Here is a 21,616-nt window from a genome sequence, read left to right on the forward strand (position 1 = left end):
GTTCTAGTAGAGTAGTGCAAATACCATCATTCAGCATCTTAAATGTGTTTCAAGAATTTATTCAATCTCCAGGTTGTGGAATTTTATTGAATTCTTTTGTTTCTGTTTTCTGTTTATAACTCATCACATCTTTCCTCCCACTGAGCCTATTTTAATCAGTAATAATATACTCTGTAGTCCATAAACCACTAGCTTCAGAACAGTTTAGCGAAAGACCTGTATTGAAGATTCAGTACTGTACAGTATTGTTATTTCTAGATGAGTTCTTTATTTATAGTCTAGTGCTAATAGTCTAGTGCAACTTTTTAACAGATGATGATCTTAAGGAATGTAATAAGATTTCACTTTCTAAGCATGTGCATGTTTTATATATACATTTACATGTACACACACACACACACACACACAGCTTCATCAAAAAGTTCTTATATAGTTGTTCTGGTGTATTTACTAAGGATTTGTTGCATTGCTTCTCTGATAGTATTATAAGAGGTCTGTATACTTTATGGAACACTGATATAAGTAAAGTTTGTCATGGGTTTATGAAACATCTTGGAACATTGCTGTTCATGTTCACTTCTAATATCTGTTTCATTAGAAGATAGGTTTGAAATAGTCAGGCTTACCAATTTTTTTTTAATGTTATCAAGTGAGCTGGCGCATTATTTAAGTTAGCTGGTGTTCGTAATATGAGGTGTTTAATATTTATAACTTAGCTGGTTGCCTTAATTACTTTCAACCCTAACTTTATGAAAGGAAAAGGAAATAACTACTTGGATTCTTTGTATATTTGACAACAATGTATACATATCCACAGTAAATCAAATGATACAACAAATTTCTCCTGCAGGGAGTACAGTCATACCTCAGGATATGTCCGCTTCATGTTGTGTCTTTTCAGGTTACGGATGTGCCGAACCCGGAAGTCCTGGAACGGGTTACTTCCGGATTCGGTGCATCTGTGACCTGCGCGGATGCGCAGAAGCACTAAATCGCACTTTGCACATGCGCAGAAGCACCACATTGCGTCACACATGTGCGCAGATGAAGCAATTCATGTTGCGGCCTTTTCATGTTGTGAACAGGCCGCTGGAATGGATCCCGTTCACAACATGAGGTACCACTGTACTTATTTTGTTGGAAGGACTTTGACAGTGTGTTGTATGGAATATTTTATAGGACAATATGCTCAAACACTAACATTGGCAATATATAGTCATTGAAACTGATAATATTTATTTTGAAAAGTTACTTTTAATCCCAATAATTCATTTGTTGATTTTTATTTTTTTTTACTTATAAGCAAAACATTCAAAACTATACTAATTCTCAGCATCTTTAAACATATGGTCTCCTTATTTTAAGAGTTGATTCAAACTTTTAAAAAAGCAAGAAAGCTCCCATAATATTTGCACAACACTATTAATCATGTGTGGCTCACACATGATTAAGTGACCTGGTTTCCCTGCATTAGATATGGAATCAGTAGTTGGGAAAGGATTGAGTCTTTTCCACTGTGAATCTGCTGTACAAATATTTTGAAGCTTAGAAACTGAGTAATGAAATCTGTAACCTGTTGAGGTCACACAAGTCAATGTGTGAGCTTGAGTATTTTGTCTTTCTGGGGCATTCTGCATTGTAGACTTGCCAGGATTTTACTTCCCAGCATGTTGTTAGACTTTCTCCTTGCTACTTCCAACTTTCATCAATATTTAGTGTGAAGAAGGATATGATTATTCATGCTAGGCTTGGGTGGAAGGTTGGAAGCAGCAAGAGCAACTCAAACAGAGGATTTTCTTTGAGTTGTTTTTTAAATACAAAGCCTGATGAGAAGTGAAAGATGAGACTAGGTAAAGGTAAAGGGACCCCTGACCATTAGGTCCAGTCGTGACCGACTCTGGGGTTGCGACACTCATCTTGCAGTATTGGCCGAGGGAGCCGGCGTACAGCTTCCAGGTCATGTGGCCAGCATGACAAAGCCATTTCTGGCGAACCAGAGCAGCACACAGAAACGCCGTTTACCTTCCCGCTTGGAGCGGTACCTATTTATCTACTTGCGCTTTGATGTGCTTTCGAACTGCTAGATTGGCAGGAGCTGGGACCAAGAAACAGGAGCTCACCCCGTCACAGGGATTCAAACCGCCGACCTTCTGATCAGCAAGTCCTAGGCTCTGTGGTTTAAGCACAGCACCTACCCCCTCCTAAATTCTCTCTGTCTGCAAAAACACATGGAGTAGGGTAGGCTGGGTTCTCATGCCATACACAAAATGGGATCCTTCTCCTTTCAAGTTACCTTCATTGCAGGGGAAAGTTATGAAAAGAGTAAGGGGCTGTCTCACCTTGTGCAGTGTATTCAGAGAATGGATGAGCAGCCAGCAGATTACCACTAGTGGTTAGCACTGATGGACCTGGGAATGACATTTTGGATCCCAACATTACTGTGTACAAACATATTTAGTCATATACTGTGGTACCTCTGGATAAATACTTGATCCGTTCCAGGGTGCCATTCTCACCCCAAAAAGTACGTATCCAGAGCGGCGTTTCCGTGCACGTGCAAAGCGCCAATAGAGCGCTTCTGCGCATGCATGTGTGGCGTAACCTGGAAGTAAACACTTCCAGGTCTGCCGCATTCATATCCTGAAAGTATGCAACCCGCAGCAGACGCAACCCGTGCTATGACAGTATGTGCTCATGAATTGCAACAGTTGCTGCAGTTCGTTAACTCTGGCTGTGTTCTGCATCATTAGTTAACCCAGACTGTGTTCTGCATGTACTTGCTGTAAAAAACTGTGTCTGTACACTAGGTGTGTTCAGACATTTGTCTCAATAGGTGAATGCTGTATGAGAGCAAGGGCATGTAAACCCTGCTCCCAGTGTTCCAGCTGCCCATGGTGCTCTTCCTCCATGTTAAATGGGCAAGATATGTGAGGATTTTTTTTTTAGGCTTGCTTAAATGCCTTGCATGAATAAGGAGCTTTACCAGGCTCCCTCATAGTGTCAGATATTCTTCTTGCATTTAAACAAATGTGAATAAAAGCCCACAGACCTCCACACAGGGAAGATAATACGAAGAGCCCTACTTGATTAGGTCAAAGGCCCATGAATGTATTTGTTAATGATAGACATTTTATTATGCTTGATGGCAATTATGTTCAATGTGTACATACTGCTTAGACCAGGGATTAGGAACCTGTCACCTTTCAGATGCTGCAGGACTCCGATCAACCCAAGCCAACATGACCAAAGGTCAGGACTGATCAAAGCTGAAGTCCAGCAATGTCTGGAGGGTGACAGGTTCCCCTTCTCTGACTTAGGCCCGTCACACCTGTAAGCCTTGGGCTTCTCATATCAGAAATCTTGGTGGGAGTCTGCATCCCGCAGCACCTTTCCTCTCCCTGCTTCCTATTCCCCTACCAACTCTCAGTGATAGTAGGACACCAAATAGAAACAGAGAAGGGTCGCAAGTTAAGTCACCTGCTCTACAGCTTTTGACCCAAACACAGTATGCTCTGTAGTGGGCCTGTTTGGCTCTGTCACCCTGTCACCTTCTTAACCAGCACAAGTTCTAGGGGTGGGATGGGATGGGGGCTTGCACAGTGGAAGGCAGCCACAGCTGATTACTAAGGAAATGGAATGTGTTACAGTCAAATCTTTCACCAGGTGATTTATTTGTGTGACTAACTCCCCACCTTTCCCTGTTCTGGCTGTGAGGCATCATCACTTTTTGAAGTGCCAATGGGTGGTCTGGGTTCCCACTGGGTCATATCATTCGTTAGTCTCTCTGCTGCCTCCCCCCCCCCACTCCTCCATGTATGAGCCTAGAGAGCTCCTCTCCAGCTGGAGGAAAGAGCTTTCCTGGAGATGAGAAGAAAAAGGCTGGAATGGACCTTTGGGTGGGTGGGTGGGATCCTAGTAGAGGGGCGGAGGAGTAAGGAAAACAACAGGGTTCCTTGCCACTCTTGCAGGAACAACAGATGTCCTGCTGTTGAGTTGAATTTGCACAAACAAAATATATGTATAATGCCACAGCTGTATTGCTGGTGGGGTTATGGTGTTGTCCATAGGTGTCACGAGCAAGGATTCACAATGTAACACTGGGGGAATGCTTCATTGCTGTGCAAACAGGAGGAACGAAACTACATGACCCAGCATGCAGCGAAGCCAAGAACACCAGCTTCCATCAAGGGTTTTTTTTTTGTTTTTGCGACCAGGGGTGATGGGGAGACTGTAATCCCAAGCTACTCAAACAGGGAACTGGGAATCAAAAGCAAAAGCCCTAGATGATTTTATGGCTATATCCACAACTTTTAAAAAATTGCATTCTTTCTTTCAAGAGAATCCTGACAACTATATTTTGATGTCGGGAGATTTTGATTAAGACAGAGCCCTGTTGGATCAGACCAAAGACACATCTAACCCAGCATATTGTTCTGATAGTGGCCAACCAGATCCCTATGGGAAGTCTGCAAGCAAGAGAGCACTCTCCCTATTTTTCAGTTTCCAGCAATTAGTATTCAAAGGAACACTTCTGACCGTGGAGGTAGACCATGGTCATCATTGATAGCTCTGTTCTCCATGAATTGGTCTAATCTTTTAAAACTGCCAACATTGGTGGCCATCACTTAATCTCATTGGAGTGAATCCCTAGTGCTTCTGTGAAGAAGTATTTTCTTAGGTCTGTCTTGAATGTTTCAACATTCAGTTTCATAGGATGGCCCCAGGTTCTAGTATTAGAACCACGCATAATCTTAAACACCTCTATTAGGAGTCTTTGGTGAGGTGCTTTATCAAAAGCTTTTTGAAAGTCTTAAGTACACAGTATCAATGGGCTCACTTCTGTCTATAGAACTCTAAAAACCGATGCAGAGCTTTTCCTTGCAGAAGCCATGCTAGTTCTGCGTTAGCATGACTTGTTCTTTGATATGCCTGGTAACTATAATTATGCTTTACATATTTTTTTTCTTGGAACAGATGTTAAGATACCTGGATTGTAATTTTCTGCATCCTCTTTTAAAAAAGAGTTAAATTATACACTCTTCAGTCCTTTGGTGTGGAGGCTGATTTTGGGGACAAGTTACATACTTTCATTAGAAGATCAGCAGCTTCACATTTGAGTTCTTTAAGGTGAATGCCATTCAGACATGGTGATTTGTAAGTTTGTAATTTAACATTAAGGCCAGGAACATGTATATTGTCACCACCCTTGGCCTCAGTTCTTCAGATTCCATTCCTATAAAAAGTTAGTTGAGGCACAGAGATCTGTCCTCCATCTTCTGCTGTGAGGACTGTTGCAAAGAATTCATTCAGCTTCTCTGCAGAGAATTAAGCATTAAGAGTTGATGCAGTTGGGTTTGTTAGAGATGGGACTTGCATGTGTGCCCTTGTCTATTGATACAGAGTTTGCGTGCTTGAACATGGTTGTTGTTTCATTTGAAAACTGAATGTTTGAAATACCCAGCAGCTCAAATATGGGTCATTCATCTTAGAATAAAACAGTAGCTTCTGATTAAGCTATCTGGTTAAATATTTTAGTGTTTGATTCAGAGGAAGTTAGTCATGTTTTAGTTTTATTAAAATCAATGGGACAAGTTAGTTATAACAAACTTAAACACCATTGATTTCAATGAGACTGATTTAATCTGGGGCTAGCTATTCATATTCTTCCTCTTATGCCAATAAAACTTTATTTAATACAAAGCAAAAAATTTAATACAATGCAAAAATCATCAGCATATTTATATATGCAAAATGCCTGTTTCCCAAACTGCATTTTATGACACCAGAACTATCCTATTGATCATGTTAATGCCTGAAAAAGTTAACATGGATCGGTCAGTATTTGTAGTCTGTTTGAGTAAAACATACAGTAATGTCTTAGTATGTAGATCTACATCTTGGGTTAAGAAGGAATCTGGTTAGTTGTCTTCACAGCTAACATTGCTGCTGATATACATAATGATTAACTGTGGTTAAGCTTGGTAGGGAAAAAATGTTCTTCAGAAGAGTAGGATAAGTGAAACATCATGCATTTCTGCAGTTTCCTCCCAGTTGCTTAGCCTTCATTAAGCATCATATTTGCAATAGCTGTATAACTGAGTCTTTGTACCTGGTTGCTAACTTATACCTAGGATTTATTTAGTGGCATCTAATTTTTTTTTAAAAAAAAATCAGTGTTGGTGAACAATTAATGTTACCCTGATTGATAAATTCTAAGAAATTATTCCCTATTTTACTCAGTAAGTAACACATAGGATAAAGATTGTTAGTGAAGTATGCAATCATTTCAACAATTTATATTCTTGGCTTCTTTCTAGCATGGTTGCCGTAGGGCCACTTAAATACTGGCCCCTCACTGCTGCTTTGCTCCTCCCCTTGTGCAACTGGTGAAACAAACCAAGAAAGTTGGCTTATAAATCTTCTTTGGAAGCCATTAACCATAATTCCTGCTACTCATGTAACAGGAAGCTCTGGTTAACTCTGGCCTCCTGGTCTGTTTTGCAGCTTGTGTGAGGAGAAAAGCTGCAGCAAAGGGGCAGGTAGCAGGGCTTTGGTTGTGTGAGTGCAGCTTTAATGTACAAGTTTTTCTCTTGCTCATGGGGGTCTTTGCATAAATTCACATTTATGGGTGGAATTCAGTGTCACACTCTTCCAGTCGTTCTGCCTGTGCAAGCAACATCACAGCTTGGTAGATGGAATGATCCTGCTCTCCTCCCCTTGCATGCAGTTCTGGGGGTTCTGACCTCCCCAAGGAACTGGGCAGTTAATATTCATATATCACACTTCTTTTCTTGTGAAGGTGATGTTGCCCTAAGTTTTATATGGTCAGTTTGAAATATGGCTAGAGTTTGATTAGAAAACAAATTTTGCAGCAGCTATCATATTCAGATAATTGTTGCAACTCTCATCAACTTGCAGTATATCATAAGGTAAGGAGGGAATTTATAATTAGTGACTGAATTATCTATGACAATTAATTTCTTTAGATTCTGCAGGTCATCTTGGAGGAGGACTCAGTAACATTTTTTCAGGAGGATTCAATCAGTAAAGGCTCCTAAGGAAACTTGCCTTTGGAAAGCCTTTGGCCTGTGCTCAGTGGATGCTGCTACCTTGCTAACTATGATTGTGCTCATATGCTCATCCTATATGCTTAATACACAGTATTAACAACTGAGACTTATTTTAGAGACCTTGAATGTCAAGAGTTGGGAATTATTTAAATTTAACAAGTGGCTTCCATAAAACTCCATTGGCAACCAAGACGACAAATTCTAGTGTAACATCTCTGTTAACGAGCAAAGTGACATTCTCACCAAACTAGCTAAGTTACATTCCAGGTTGATCCAAATACAATAGCATGGACAACAAAATGTTGGTGAAACAATTGATAATCAAGCCTTTCATCCACAAGCTGTTTCTCCAAAATGTATAGTTAAAAAGAGGGCTACCAGAGAAACTTTTAACTGTATAAATGCAGAGCTGCAAACTCAACCCACCTTGGGATATGATATGGTGAGGGACAATCCTGCCCTAAATCATGTGGACGAATCTTGCACCGCTTTCACTAGGTTTCAGGTATCAGATGATTCTGCCTCCCACTGCAATCCTATAAAACAGCCCACAATGTTTGGTAGCCCCCTCCCAAATTTACAGATGAGGCAGATCAGGGGTTACAGGGGGAAGAAGAGGCGGGGAAAGATCAGTTTCATGACCTTGCCCTTCTGCTCGCATAACATTGGATACACTATGGGTTTAAAAGCTAGTGACATTAATAACTGGTATTTGGATAACACCTTTTCACCTAGTCCAGGTGGAGTAATTGTTCTAATCTGATGTCTGAGGGCACTATTGAACTGGATGTGGGTGAATAAACTGAAACTCAGTCCAGAGAAGTTGGATATAATGTTGATGTGGGAGGTCTGTTGACTCTGGAGTTCATGTCCTTTTCTGGATTAGATAAACACTCGCTTTTAACAATCAGTTAAATATCTAGGAATACTCCTAGATCAAGCTCTGTTCTAGGATGCATAGTTGATATACATGACCAGAACTGGCTTTTCACTAACTTCCAATGGTATGTTAGCTGCATTCTCTTCTGGAAGGTTACAGATTTGCCATTGTCACTCATGTCTTGATAATGTTTTGATTATTGCAATGTACTTTGGGTTGGGGTTGTTGAAACGTATTCAAAAATTAAATTTTATCCAAAATAACTGCTACCTGCTGTTTTGGGAACATAAGAGAAGTGCTCAAACGTCATTTCCAGTTGGTTTCTGTATGTAAGTCAGGACTGGTGTTGAATCTTCCTGAATGCTCATATCTTCATCCAAGGTCTTGTTCTGGGTGCCACCCATGCTAGAGAGTAGGTGGGAAGCTACTATGGACAAGACCTTTTGAGTTATGGTGATCAGGTTATGGAATGAACTTCCAGGGAAGTTTTGTCAGTCGTCCCCCAGCCCAACAGGTTTAGACCAAAGACCAGCAAACATTTGAGGATTGTTTAAATGTGTGACATTGCAGCCAAGAAGATAATAGAATAGAATAGAAAGTATTAGTCTTCTTGCATGATTTTATGTACATGTAACTAAGAGCTTTTGATTTTTTTTTAAAAAACTAGTAGACCTAACATTGCATAAACAATGCTTTTTGCCATTTAACATGATATACTAATAAAATATTGTAGAATACCAAGTTGGCGAACTTGGTAAATGATTCCTTTCCATTTCCCCACACAAGAATATAAGAGTTGCCTTTTGGGGTACCAGAAGAAACCACTGCAAACTGGATAGAATAAAAAACAAAACTAGAATAACCCACATTATTAGATCATGCCATATCTGGCCAGTCCTGCCTGAGTGACCATTCTAATTTCTGTTGCCCTGGTCTTATATCACAGGGCCAAAATTTATGCTAATCACACTTAAAAAGCCGTGTCTAATACTGGAGCATACCAGTGCCATAATCCTGATCTGGAACAGGGCCCCTGTGATGGATTTCTGCTGAAATCGCCTTCTTCCCAACTGACTTTTGCCCCTGAAGGTGCTGTTGAGAGTAAATAGCACATTTGGTGGCAAATATCAGTCAGGAGCAGGCATAACAGTTGGTAGGAAACAGTAATGGGTGTTGATTCAAATGATGGTTGCTTTTCATTCAGAAAAAGCAGAATTGTTACCTGTTTTAAAAGTGATTGATTTATGGTTTAGACTACATACTTTTTGTTTTGTATCCCTGTTGCATATTACTCACTCAAGATGCCCAGTCTTGGAGCTTAACTACTGACTTGCCCTCTTTTTGCCTCACCTAGATCTCTGCTTTCTTCAAACATCATTCTACTGATTACTCATGCTGGAATATGAACTCCTTCATAACTTCTTTCTATTTCTGTACCTATATCTCACAAGAGAATAGTCTCCAACACATTTTCAGGTACCAGTGTGCTGCTTGACATGTTGATTATATGCCTGTCTTTCTTGTCCCCAAAGCTGCCTTTACATGCTGTAATAGTGCCTCCTGAAGGATATGCTTTGGTGTTTTTTGGTTTTTGCAAAAGTGCCCTCTTGTGGTCACAAGTAGTCTCATTGTCTGCACTGGTGAAAGCCACATTGTTTGAGTTTTTTTTGCTGCAGCAAAAAACCCCAAAATGTTATAAAATAAATTGAAATCTAAACCAGCCAAGCATCTACATCATGTTTTAAATTATCACAAATGAGCCATGGTGAGTCTTGGAGTCACATTCCTTCTCTCTCAGCATAAGAGAAAGAGGGCAAAAACTTCAGCTTTTATTCAGAATTGATTTCATCTAAAGTTTCCTGTTATGTATGAAATTACTGTTTATTTTAACTGTACTTAGTCAAACCAAGATATCAGACTATTCTTTGCTGGGTGATATGCCACCACCGCCCCAGTCCTTAAACTTGTGGTTTTCTTACGTGTTTGCCAAATCCTTCTTATGAGTAAAAAACAGGCTAGAAAAACATTTTGAAGGTTAGAAACTCAGTAGCCTATGAGAGGAGACCCACTCCTTCACCAGCCCCATTTTTATGGTTGATATTCAGCACCTGGTTTGATAGTGTCTTGGGCAAGGTTCCCTAGTAGGGTCTCTAGAACATTCCCCTCACTATTGGAGTAGATGGGCACCAATGGTGTGATGTCTGTGACCAGCACCTGGTGCTGGAGTAGAACAAGAGGGGGAGATGGAGCTTGCTCAGAACTTATTATACTAGGAAGAATGTAGGAGAGATGGAGATGATTATAGTTATTTATACATACATACATACATACATACATACATACATACATACATGTATATACCATCTTTTCTCCAAAGAGCTAATGTGGCACTAATATGACACTTTCCCTCCTTTCTGGACCTCCCATTGGGTCCACTTCTGACTTTGCTTTTCAGCTCGTGGTGGAGAATCAAAGGCAGGATTTGGATGTAGTCAGGAGAGATGTCCATAGTACTTGAAATTTGGGGCTCTCTTATGACTATTTGGGGCTCATCCTAGTCCAGGCATAGGCAAATTCAGCCCTCCAGATGTTTTGGGACTACAACTCCCATCATCCCTGACCACTGGTCCTTTTAGCTAGGGCTGTATTTCTCCATGGAGTTCCATGTCTCTTCCTCCAAGAAAGTCTCCCCTGGATCTTGGTTAGGCAGAATCGTGATGGGTGGTGACCAATAGCATTGGCAAACAGCACAGGGGACTGGTGTTGGCAAGTAGCAAGGGCAGCCATCTCTAACTACCTGGTACTTCCTCAGGAGCCTAGCAGTAATGGTGAGGCAGATTCAGCTGGCACTCACTTCCTTATTCTCAGTTCTTCTGGGCCTTGTCCTTGAGATATAAAAAATAAGGACATGAGTTGCAGATTTAGTTGTACCCTGTGCTGTAAATAGAACACTATGTTAGACAGCTGCCACTGACTACTTGAGTGTCGGTTCTTCTGATTAATAATAAGGAAATGTGTGGTGGTTGTGTGTCCCAGCTTGCTTCTTTACAGTACTGGATGTGAGGCAGCTACAACTACTGCTTCTTCTTTATGCCCAGTGCCTCTGGGCTCTTCCCACAACCTGTGTCTAGGGGGCAAGGCCCAAACAAATTGAGAATTGAAAGTGAGTAGCAGCTGCGTCACACTAGACTGGCCAAAGAGGATGCTTGCTAAAGGAGCAAATCATGTGTGGTAGTTAAAGGACATTTGCATTTTTATGTTACCAAGTTTGGGGTGGTATATATGGAGCATCCCTTAAGCTTTCAAGGTCAGAGGGTTAAAAAGAAAACTGCATATCACAACTGTGCCAGACTGGAATGCTTTCAGATATTCTGAGCAGATTAACCAACATAATCCAGATTGTGTGCCACAACAGGAAAGCAGGAATGAGTAAATTATGCCTTGCTAGAGGCTGAGAAATATGTTTCAGTAAAAACACTCCATTCTACAGAGGAAGACAAAACAGCCCTCCATGGTCACCAGGCCATCTGTCATGCAGGAGACTACATCTGTCCTTCCTCACTACAAATATGGCAATTAGTCTCTGAACCATGAAAACACAACATCAAGCAAGTTTCTCTAGAAAAAATTATTTCAAATGTAAATTCAAGCAGAACAGTAATTGTTCTCCAAATATTTGTTTCAGAAGGAAAAAAAATCATTTGAATACCCCAGTAGACAACTGCTGAGGCACTAGATTAAAATTAACCATGTATTTCATTAATACAAAGGATAGTGTTGATTGTAAACTATTATTATGCCAGTGACTCAGTGTATTTTAGGAGAGGAGGGAATGAACTAAAATGTGGGTCAGATAAAGGCCCCAATCAAAAGAAGTTACACGTTTGTGCAGATGAGCACTAAGTATTCATTAGTGTATGTTTTCTGTGCAGTGGTTTATGCAGCCACCAAGGCAAACTGGTTTTTAAACTGAGCAATATTTTCCTGCCTTGGCAGTGGGAATTTAAATTAAAGAAAACTCGAGATACATATTGAAATTAAAGAAAACTCGAGATACATATTGAATTCTTGACTCTAGCTTTATGGTATTGCAGGCATAATACAGTATTTACAATTTAGGACATTGGTTTTGATGGGTATATGCTCTCAGTCAATTAGAGACTTGCTCTAAGTTTTTGTTTGTGGCATATATGCATAGGTATATTACTGGAGTCAGGTTACCAAATTAAAACCCCAATTTGGTGTTTCAATCTTATGGCTTATCTTTGCTTATGTCCACTATTAGTAATTAACACATGTACTAAATTAATTTTTTTAAAAAAACAAAAAACTCCTTGGGTTGGACCCTGAGGTACCATGTGTGATCAGAAATGTATTTCTACTTTACAAGGGGACTCTTGAATTCTGCTGATTCCCTTCCTTCCACTGCAGCCTCTCATGTTCTGTCCAGAGGGTCCACTGATTCTTAAATTCAGATGCCTGTGAAACATGGGAGTCTACAGCAGGGAAAGGGTTGGAAGAGCTCTGCGTGTACTTTTCTGGATCCTATTGTATGTGGATACTCAGCATTTTTTAAATAATTTAAAAGTCACACATGAAGATTCTATTTCCAACATTTCTGTCCTGCTTTCCTACTTCTAAGGTAGCTCAAAGCTGCTAAGCATAGAGGGTTGGATTCAGGCTTGGCCTTTGCAAATGGAAGGGACCAGTAGCCCTCCCCCGCCTCGACACACTGGCACCACCCCTCACACATTTCTGGAGGGTCTCCAAACCTCCCAGAGCAGATTTTCAGGAGATAGAGGACTCTAGGGGAAAAGAAGAATATGCAAGGTGTGCCTCCCATTCCTCACTCCAGTTGGAGTGTCGTGTAGATGGAATCTTGATCATGGGAACTGGGGTCCATTGGACCCACATAAGCAGTGCTTGGTTGTTCATTCATTCTCTTATCTCTGGTGCATTATAATAAAATCATGAGCTAGTTGGCCCTCAGCAGGGTCAGTAAAAGTTGAAGAGTGGCTCTCTTTGCAGCTGCCTTGTGGAGCAGTCGCTGTCCTTCAGTCTCTCATTCATCCTTCAATGCTATGGCTGTATTATAGGAATCTACATTGAATAGTAGGGACGCGGGCAGGGACCACAGAGCCTTGGGCTTGCCGATCAGAAGGTCGGTGGTTCTAGAGGAGGGAGAAAGGTTGTTTTCTGTGGCTCCAGGGAAGTGGACACGGAGCAATGGATTCAAACTACAAGAAAGAAGATTCCACCTAAACATTAGGAAGAACTTCCTGACAGTAAGAGCTGTTCGACAGCAGGGTAGATCTGATTTAAATCAAACTGATTTAAGTCACGATTTAAATCACTAGTCAGTAAGGCTTGATTTAAATCATAGTTTTCTACATAAAGACTTAATTCTTGCTGGTATAACTTTAATATGCAAATAGATGAAGATTTTTAGAATAACAACTTTTCATATTAGTTTTTTTATCCCCAGTTTAATAGGTTAATCATTCATATTTGGACAACTTTACTGTTGTACTTAGGAAGGAGAAAAATAATCATTACCTTAATAATAACAATTTAAATAGATTTATTCAACTGAAACGATAACATTACAGCATATGTTATTTGCTTAAACAAACATCCATGCTTGTTAACTAATTTGGCTAAACAAAAACAATATATATATATTTTAAGAAATTTAGACTGTCAGCCCAGCCTACACATGAAAAACTTAAATACTGTCCACTACAAACAATCAGAAAAATATTGTTTCTATTCTATTCACTGAACTTCTTGAAACTTAGCACTGAAGGGGTTGTTTCTGTATTCATAGGTTTGTAGAACAATAGGATTAAGGTCTTTTTCTCAACTCTGTTCATGTTATAACATTTTTGCTGTGAAGAAGAGGCATGTGATCTCTGTTGAGTCAAATTCAGTTTTGAGAACTGCAAAAGTAAGCCAAGCATCTGTGATAATATCTTGTAGGCAGAGAAACTGCCCAATAATCTTACAAAAACCTCTGGAAGAGCATGTCATTGTGAATGGATTAATGGAATTTATTTACCCCAAAATTTAAACATATACAACCTTATTCTACATAATTAAAAAACTAATCTTTATTTCATGATGGAATAACCTTTGGATGGTAATATATTTTCCTCAAAAAGCATTTTATTTTAAAAAATCCAATTTAAATAAAAAAAAAATCCGATTTTTTTTTTAAAAAATCATTGATTTTTATCCACCCTGTTCGACAGTGGAATTTGCTGCCAAGGAGTGTGGTGGAGTCTCCTTCTTTGGAGGTCTTTAAGCAGAGGCTTGACAGGCATATGTCAAGAATGCTTTGATGGTGTTTCCTGCTTGGCAGGGGGTTGGATTGGATGGCCCTTGTGGTCTCTTCCAACTCTATGATTCTATGAATACCCAACTCCTGCCCACCTAGCAGTTCGAAAGCATGTCAAAGTGCAAGTAGATAAATAGGTAATACAGCGGGAAGGTAAACGCCGTTTCTGTGCACTGCTCTGGTTCGCCAGAAGTGGCTTTGTCATGCTGGCCACACGACCTGGAAGCTGTACGCCGGCTCCCTCGGCCAATAGAGCAAGATGAGCGATGCAACCCCAGAGTTGGTCACGACTGGACCTAATGGTCAGGGGTCCCTTTACCTTTACCTTTACATTGATTAGTAATGTTTTGAATGCTAAAACTTCTCAGATTTGTCCCTTTTCTCTGCCACTAACAGTACCTTACCTCTGCTTAGAATAATTTCACCCCCTTTGTGTTCATTCTTTTGCATTTAGAGTGCAGTACAGCTGCATCAGAATGCAGAGGAGCCTGGATTTTAATTAGGAAGAAGCTTGGAATAGTCGTCTACTTAAGTGCCATTACGTAGGTTCTATGATTAGTAAGAGCAAGCAAACTAGAACAGTGGTCTACAGTACAATAGTTTTAAAAATTTCTGCTCTGTGCTGTTATAAATACTTCCTTGTAATTATTTTCAGTGATATGGAAAGTATTTATTGCTAATTCAGATAATCCTATATATTAACTATTCTATACATTGTATATTAGTTGACTTTTCTTTTAAAGGTAGAGGAGCAGGAAAGAGGAAACATTTATCGAGAAGTTCTATTTACAGAAAATTGTAATATCTTCTGAATTTATGGAGAAAAGGCTGACAATCTGAATATCACCTTAAATATAGTTGGGAGAAGCAGTTCAAGGAACAGCAGAGCTCCCTAGATTTCATTCTGGAAATGGAGAGAACATTTTCCATTGTTGACAAGAGGGCCCTATGTAAACACAGGTTGTGGTTTGTGGCCAGTATGTGGAAACAATTACCACTTAGATGAATATACACACTGAGGTAGTGGATATCATTATCAATATTAGCCTCTTCATTCCATAAACATCTGACCCTTTTAATAATCTGTTATTTATGGAACACATTTTTCATGTAAATGTGCTTAAAATAAGAGCACTAAATGCATGTAAGGTGCATTTAACTGTGGACATGTGAACTACATACAGTTGTACGCATTTTTTTATTCTAACTTAAAGTGGGACGCAGGTGGCGCTGTGGCTTAAACCACGGAGCCTAGGGCTTGCTGATCAGAAGGTCAGCGGTTTGAATCTCTGCGACGGGGTGAGCTCCCATTGCTCGGTCCCAGCTCCTGCCAACCTAGCAGTTCGAAAGCACGTCAAAGTGCAAGTAGATAAATAGGTACCACTCCAAGCGGGAAGGTAAACGGCGTTTCCGTGCACTGCTCTGGTTCGCCAGAAGCAGCTTCGTCATGCTGGCCACATGACCTGGAAGCTGTACGCCGGCTCTCTCGGCCAATAGCACGAGATGAGCGCCGCAACCCCAGAGTCGGTCACGACTGGACCTAATGGTCAGGGGGCCCTTTACCTTTACTTACTTAAAAGCATCAGGTGTGTGTGTTTGAATTTATTGAAACATTGAAAGCAGACCTATAGGTAACAGTAATTGACAGAGTGTTTCTTCTTTCCCTTTCAGAAATATGGACCACTTCATTTGAACATATAAGTTTATTGCAAGCATGAGAATCCAAGAAGAACTGAAAATACCTTTAAAAATTGGAGATAATTTTTTAGTGCGTAGAAGCACTTTTAAGAATGAACACTACAGCTGGTTGTGTTGGTAACTACAGAAGGATGAGAAGAACACTATGATGGCAAAGAACAAAGAGCCTCGTCCCCCTTCCTATGCTATTAGTGTGATTGGACTTTCGGGGACTGAAAAGGATAAGGGGAACTGTGGAGTTGGGAAATCGTGTTTGTGCAATAGATTTGTGCGTTCAGAAGCAGATGAATATTACCCCGAACATACCTCTGTGCTTAGCACAATTGACTTTGGTGGACGAGTTGTTAATAATGATCACTTTTTGTACTGGGGTGACGTAATACAATGTGGAGAGGATGGAATAGATTGCAAGATTCATGTTATTGAACAGACTGAGTTCATTGATGATCAGACTTTTCTGCCTCATCGGAGTACGAACTTACAACCATATATAAAGCGTGCAGCTGCAACCAAATTGCAGTCAGCAGAGAAACTTATGTATATTTGCACAGATCAGCTTGGATTGGAGCAAGACTTTGAGCAAAAGCAAATGCCTGAAGGAAAGTTGAACATTGATGGATTTTTATTATGCATTGATGTAAGTCAAGGATGCAATAGGAAGTTTGATGACCAACTTAAATTTGTGAATAACCTCTATGTTCAGCTATCAAAATCTAAAAAGCCTGTAATAATAGCAGCAACTAAATGTGATGAATGTGTGGAACACTATTTACGAGAGGTTCAGGCATTTGCTTCAAATAAGAAGAACCTTCTGGTAGTAGAAACATCAGCAAGATTCAATGTCAACGTAGAGACGTGTTTTACTGCACTGGTACAAATGATGGATAAAACCCGGGGTAAGCCTAAAATAATTCCCTATCTGGATGCCTATAAAACACAGAGGCAACTTGTTGTGACTTCAACGGATAAATTTGAGAAACTTGTTCAGACTGTGAGAGACTATCATGCCACTTGGAAAACTGTTAGTAATAAACTGAAAAATCACCCAGATTATGAAGAATACATTAATTTAGAGGGAACAAAAAAGGCCAAAAATACATTTTCAAAACACATAGAGCAGCTTAAGCAAGAGCATATAAGAAAAAGAAGAGATGAATACATTAATACATTACCAAGAGCTTTTAACACACTTCTGTCAAATCTTGAAGAGATTGAGCATTTGAGCTGGTCTGAAGCTTTGAAATTAATGGAAAAAAGGGCAGATTTCCAACTATGTTTTGTGGTGCTGGAGAAAACACCCTGGGATGAAACTGATCACATAGATAAAGTGAATGACAGGAGAATTCCATTTGACCTTTTGAGCACGCTAGAAGCGGAAAAAGTCTATCAAAACCACGTGCAGCATCTAATATCAGAAAAAAGGAGAGTTGAAATGAAGGAGAAGTTCAAAAAAACACTTGAAAAAATACAGTTCATTTCTCCTGGGCAACCCTGGGAAGAAGTTATGTGTTTTGTAATGGAGGATGAAGCTTTTAAATATATTACAGAGGCAGATAGTAGAGAAGTATATAGTAGACATCAACGGGAAATTGTTGAAAAAGCCAAAGAGGAATTTCAGGAAATGCTTTTTGAGCATTCAGAACTGTTTTATGACCTGGATTTGAATGCAACACCTAGTTCTGATAAAATGAGTGAAATTCACGCAGTTCTGAGTGAAGAGCCTAGATACAAAGCTTTACAGAAACTTGCACCTGATAGAGAATCTCTTCTATTAAAACACATAGGGTTTGTGTATCATCCCACTAAAGAAACCTGTCTCAGTGGCCAAAACTGTATGGACATTAAAGTAGAACAGCTGCTTGCCAGAAGTCTCTTGCAATTGGACCATGGCCGCTTAAATTTATATCACGATAGTGCCAATATTGATAAAGTTAATATTTTCATTTTGGGTAAAGATGGTCTGGCGCAAGAGCTGGCAAATGAGATTCGGACTCAATCAACGGATGACGAGTATGCCTTAGATGGAAAGATATATGAACTTGATCTTAGGCCAGTTGATGCAAAATCACCTTATCTTCTAAGTCACTTATGGACTTCTGCCTTCAAACCACATGGATGTTTCTGTGTGTTTAATTCAATTGAATCACTCACTTTTATTGGAGAGTCGATTGCTAAAATCAGGACCGAAGCATCTCAGATAAGAAGAGACAAATATATGGCCAGTCTTCCATTTACATTAATACTGGCTAATCAAAGAGACAGTGCTAGCAAGCACTTGCCGATTCTGAGACACCAAGGACAGCAATTGGCAAACAAGTTGCAGTGTCCTTTTATAGATGTGCCTGCTGGTACTTACCCACGTAAATTTAATGAGGCTCAAATAAAACAAGCTTTGCGGGGAGTTCTGGAAGCAGTTAAACACAATTTTGATGTTGTGAGTCCTGTTCCTACAATTAAAGACCTTTCGGAAGCTGATTTGAGAATTGTCATGTGTGCCATGTGTGGAGATCCATTCAGTGTAGATCTTATTCTTTCACCCTTTCTTGACTCTCATTCTTGTAGTGCTGCTCAGGCTGGCCAGAATAATTCCCTCATGCTGGATAAAATTATAGGTGAAAAACGGAGGCGAATACAGATAACAATATTATCATATCATTCTTCAATCGGTGTAAGAAAAGATGAACTTGTTCATGGGTATATACTAGTTTACTCCGCTAAACGGAAGGCATCTATGGGAATGCTTCGAGCATTTCTTTCAGAAGTACAAGATACTATTCCTGTCCAATTGGTGGCTGTTACTGATAGTCAGGCAGACTTTTTTGAGATTGAGGCTATCAAAGAATTAATGACTGAAGGTGAACATATAGCTACTGAGATTACAGCTAAATTTACAGCTCTGTATTCTTTATCTCAATATCATCGTCAGACTGAGGTTTTCACATTGTTCTTCAGTGATGTTTTAGAGAAGAAAAACATGATTGAAAATTCTTATATGTCTGATAGTACAAGAGAAGCAACACATACAAGTGAGGACGTTTTCCTGCATTCTCCCAGAGGAGGTGCTCTTACGTACAATTACTATCCAGATTCAGAAGATGATACTGAAGCCCCACCTCCTTACAGCCCTATGGGGGATGATGTACAGCTTATCCCAAAAGATCGATTCGATTTGGAAGGTAATGAATACCCTATTCATAGCACACCACTTAACTGTCACGATCATGAACGCAACCATAAAGTGCCTCCTCCAATAAAGCCAAAACCAGTTGCGCTCAAGCCCAATGTGAAAAAACTAGATCCAAACCTGTTAAAAACTATTGAGGCAGGTATTGGCAAACCAAGAAAAACTAGAACAACTCTGGCACCATCTGATGATCTAGATCAGTCTGATAATTATGCAGAACCTATAGACACCATTTTCAAGCACAGAGGTGTTACTGATGATATCTACGCAATTCCAGATGATAGTCAGAATCGCATGATTAAAATTCGAAACTCATTTACTATAAATAATGCCCAAGGAGATGAAGAAAATGGATTTCCTGACAGAATGTCAAAGACCCATAGCGAAAGAAGACCTTCAAAATACAAATACAAATCTAAAACACTGTTCATCAAAGCCAAATCTTATTATAGGAGAGCACATTCAGATGCAAGTGATGATGAAGCTTTTACAACGTCTAAAACTAAAAGAAAAGGAAGACATCGTGGCAGTGAAGAAGATCCCCTTCTGTCCCCAGTGGAAACCTGGAAAGGAGGCATTGATAACCCTGCTATTACATCAGATCAAGAGTTAGATGACAAAAAGTTGAAGAAGAAAACTCAGAAAGTAAAAGAAGACAAAAAAGTAAGACATTTTTTAAACTTACTCTTTTATTTTAACGATGCATTAAGTTGTTTTTGGAGTTGTGCAAGTTGGCCTTATCAAATGTTGATTGCATTGTCTGGCTGGGAAAAGGCCCCAAGGAAAATTGGATGGAGGGATCTTGCATCAAAGGAACACAAGATTCCTCAGTCTGATTTGGGGTGATTTCCCTTCTCTTCCTTGGATGATTCAGAGTGCTTTGTTTGGTAGATCCCCATGATGCCCGAAGAAGCTTTTCAGAGGTATAGGGGGGGGGAGAGATCTTTTCAGCTCATGCAGTGTTGGTTACGACCCAATGCCTTTGTTTCATATTGCAGAATCTTTCCAGGAATGTCAGCTATATTTCTGGTTAGATTTGACAAATTTATATAGAAGGCTATTCAGAATGGCATATTTTAGTGACTAGGATAATGTTACTCCTATTGGTAAGGTAGAAAAACTATTGCAGCATGTAGGAATAATTCTGCTTTCTCTTAATGCTGAATGCACTGCTGTTGTTGGGCTCAGGTTTTTGATTTGCTTTTTAATTAGAAAGCGGCATGTATTCAGTGCACAGCAGGTTTAGCATATTCAGTGTTTTATTACTGACCATTGTAAAGATAATAAATATGTAGTGTTTCAGATGTCATTGAGGTCAACATTTGAAATAACTGTTTTGTGAACTTTGTATGTTGAATGTTTAAAGGGTGGGAGGAGAAATTGTTCCTTTAAATTGTAATACAGTTATTTGGAAATTATCAGATATTCCTTTATGGTCTTGTGCTGTGTTAGATCAGATCTAGTCCAGTGTTGTGTTGTCCTGGCAGTGGCCAGCTGTGAGTCTTATACATCACCAGGATACAGTGTTGTTATATAGATGTATATTTTCATTGGCCATAGTAGGTTGTTGTGCAATCTTTGGGCAATCAACTTGTGAAACTTCTGTGATTGCACTTTTGGAAAGAGTGTTGTATGAAAAGAGTACTGTGCAGGGAGGAGCCCCTGCATCAAAACCTGCCTATGACACTATTTAGCTGTCTCTTCAGATAATTATTTGACACAAGCAGTTGAAGAACTTTACTGAATAAAAGTGTGCATTGCAGATAAAACGTTTTGCTAGCTTTCTACATGTTTTAATAGCTTGTATGGTTAGTTTTGAAAAAAATATTGGCCCCGAAGGACTTTTGTGGGGATTAGTTCTGGTTTTTCTAATATTTCCTGTGCATGGAAAAGCAGTTTTAAAAAGATCAAATATTGTTTAGAGTAATAATTCTAAAAGTCTATATAGTGCAGGCAAACACTCAGATGTAGTGTGTCACGCAAATGCTCCCCGCGCTCCTCCCAGGGCTGGAAAGGGAGAGGGCAGTTGGTTTGCAAATGATTTACTGAGGAGGTTATTTGAATGAGTAAAAATTAGGAGGAAATCCGGGCATATCATTAATAACTTTCCTGACTTCTGCCTTGTACAGTACTTTAATAAATTGTTTATGCAAATCTTTTTGACACACAGTGTAGCAAAATGCAAAAAAGGTCAAATATGAGTTTAGTGGTCCCTGCTGCAATGCCATTCTGAGCTATGTGAGATAATCTCCCAGCAGCTACCAATAGGCTCATCAACATCTATGAGCCTCAGATCTTTCTACATGAGTACAACAAAATGGTTCTCCTTCAGTTCCTATACCAAACAGTAACATTGAGTGATGCCCTTTCTTACAACATTAACAAAATGAGTAGGTTTGATCATTTCAAAGAGTGAAGCTTTTAAAAAAATAATCACAAAAATGGAA

General features: G+C 39.6%; 1 protein-coding gene across 6 annotated transcripts in view; it reads left to right on the forward strand.

The window, feature by feature from the left end:
* The window catches only part of ARHGAP5 (Rho GTPase activating protein 5), a 41,436-nt gene that overhangs the window by 2,947 nt on the left and 16,873 nt on the right, over positions 1-21,616 (forward strand). For 4 of the 6 annotated variants that reach the window (XM_035109820.3, XM_035109801.3, XM_088671554.1 and 1 more), the window contains exon 2: positions 15,959-19,832. In XM_035109820.3, coding sequence (XP_034965711.1) covers positions 16,131-19,832 — 3,702 coding nt within the window. In that variant the 5' untranslated portion in view covers positions 15,959-16,130. Of the gene's footprint in view, positions 1-9,304; positions 9,427-15,958; positions 19,833-21,616 lie in introns of all 6 variants that reach the window. The other 2 variants (XM_035109792.3, XM_035109774.3) reach the window with 1 other exon arrangement.

Source organism: Zootoca vivipara, chromosome 1 (genome assembly GCF_965207765.1).
Source record: "Zootoca vivipara chromosome 1, rZooViv2.hap1.1, whole genome shotgun sequence".
Classification (NCBI taxonomy): domain Eukaryota; kingdom Metazoa; phylum Chordata; class Lepidosauria; order Squamata; family Lacertidae; genus Zootoca; species Zootoca vivipara.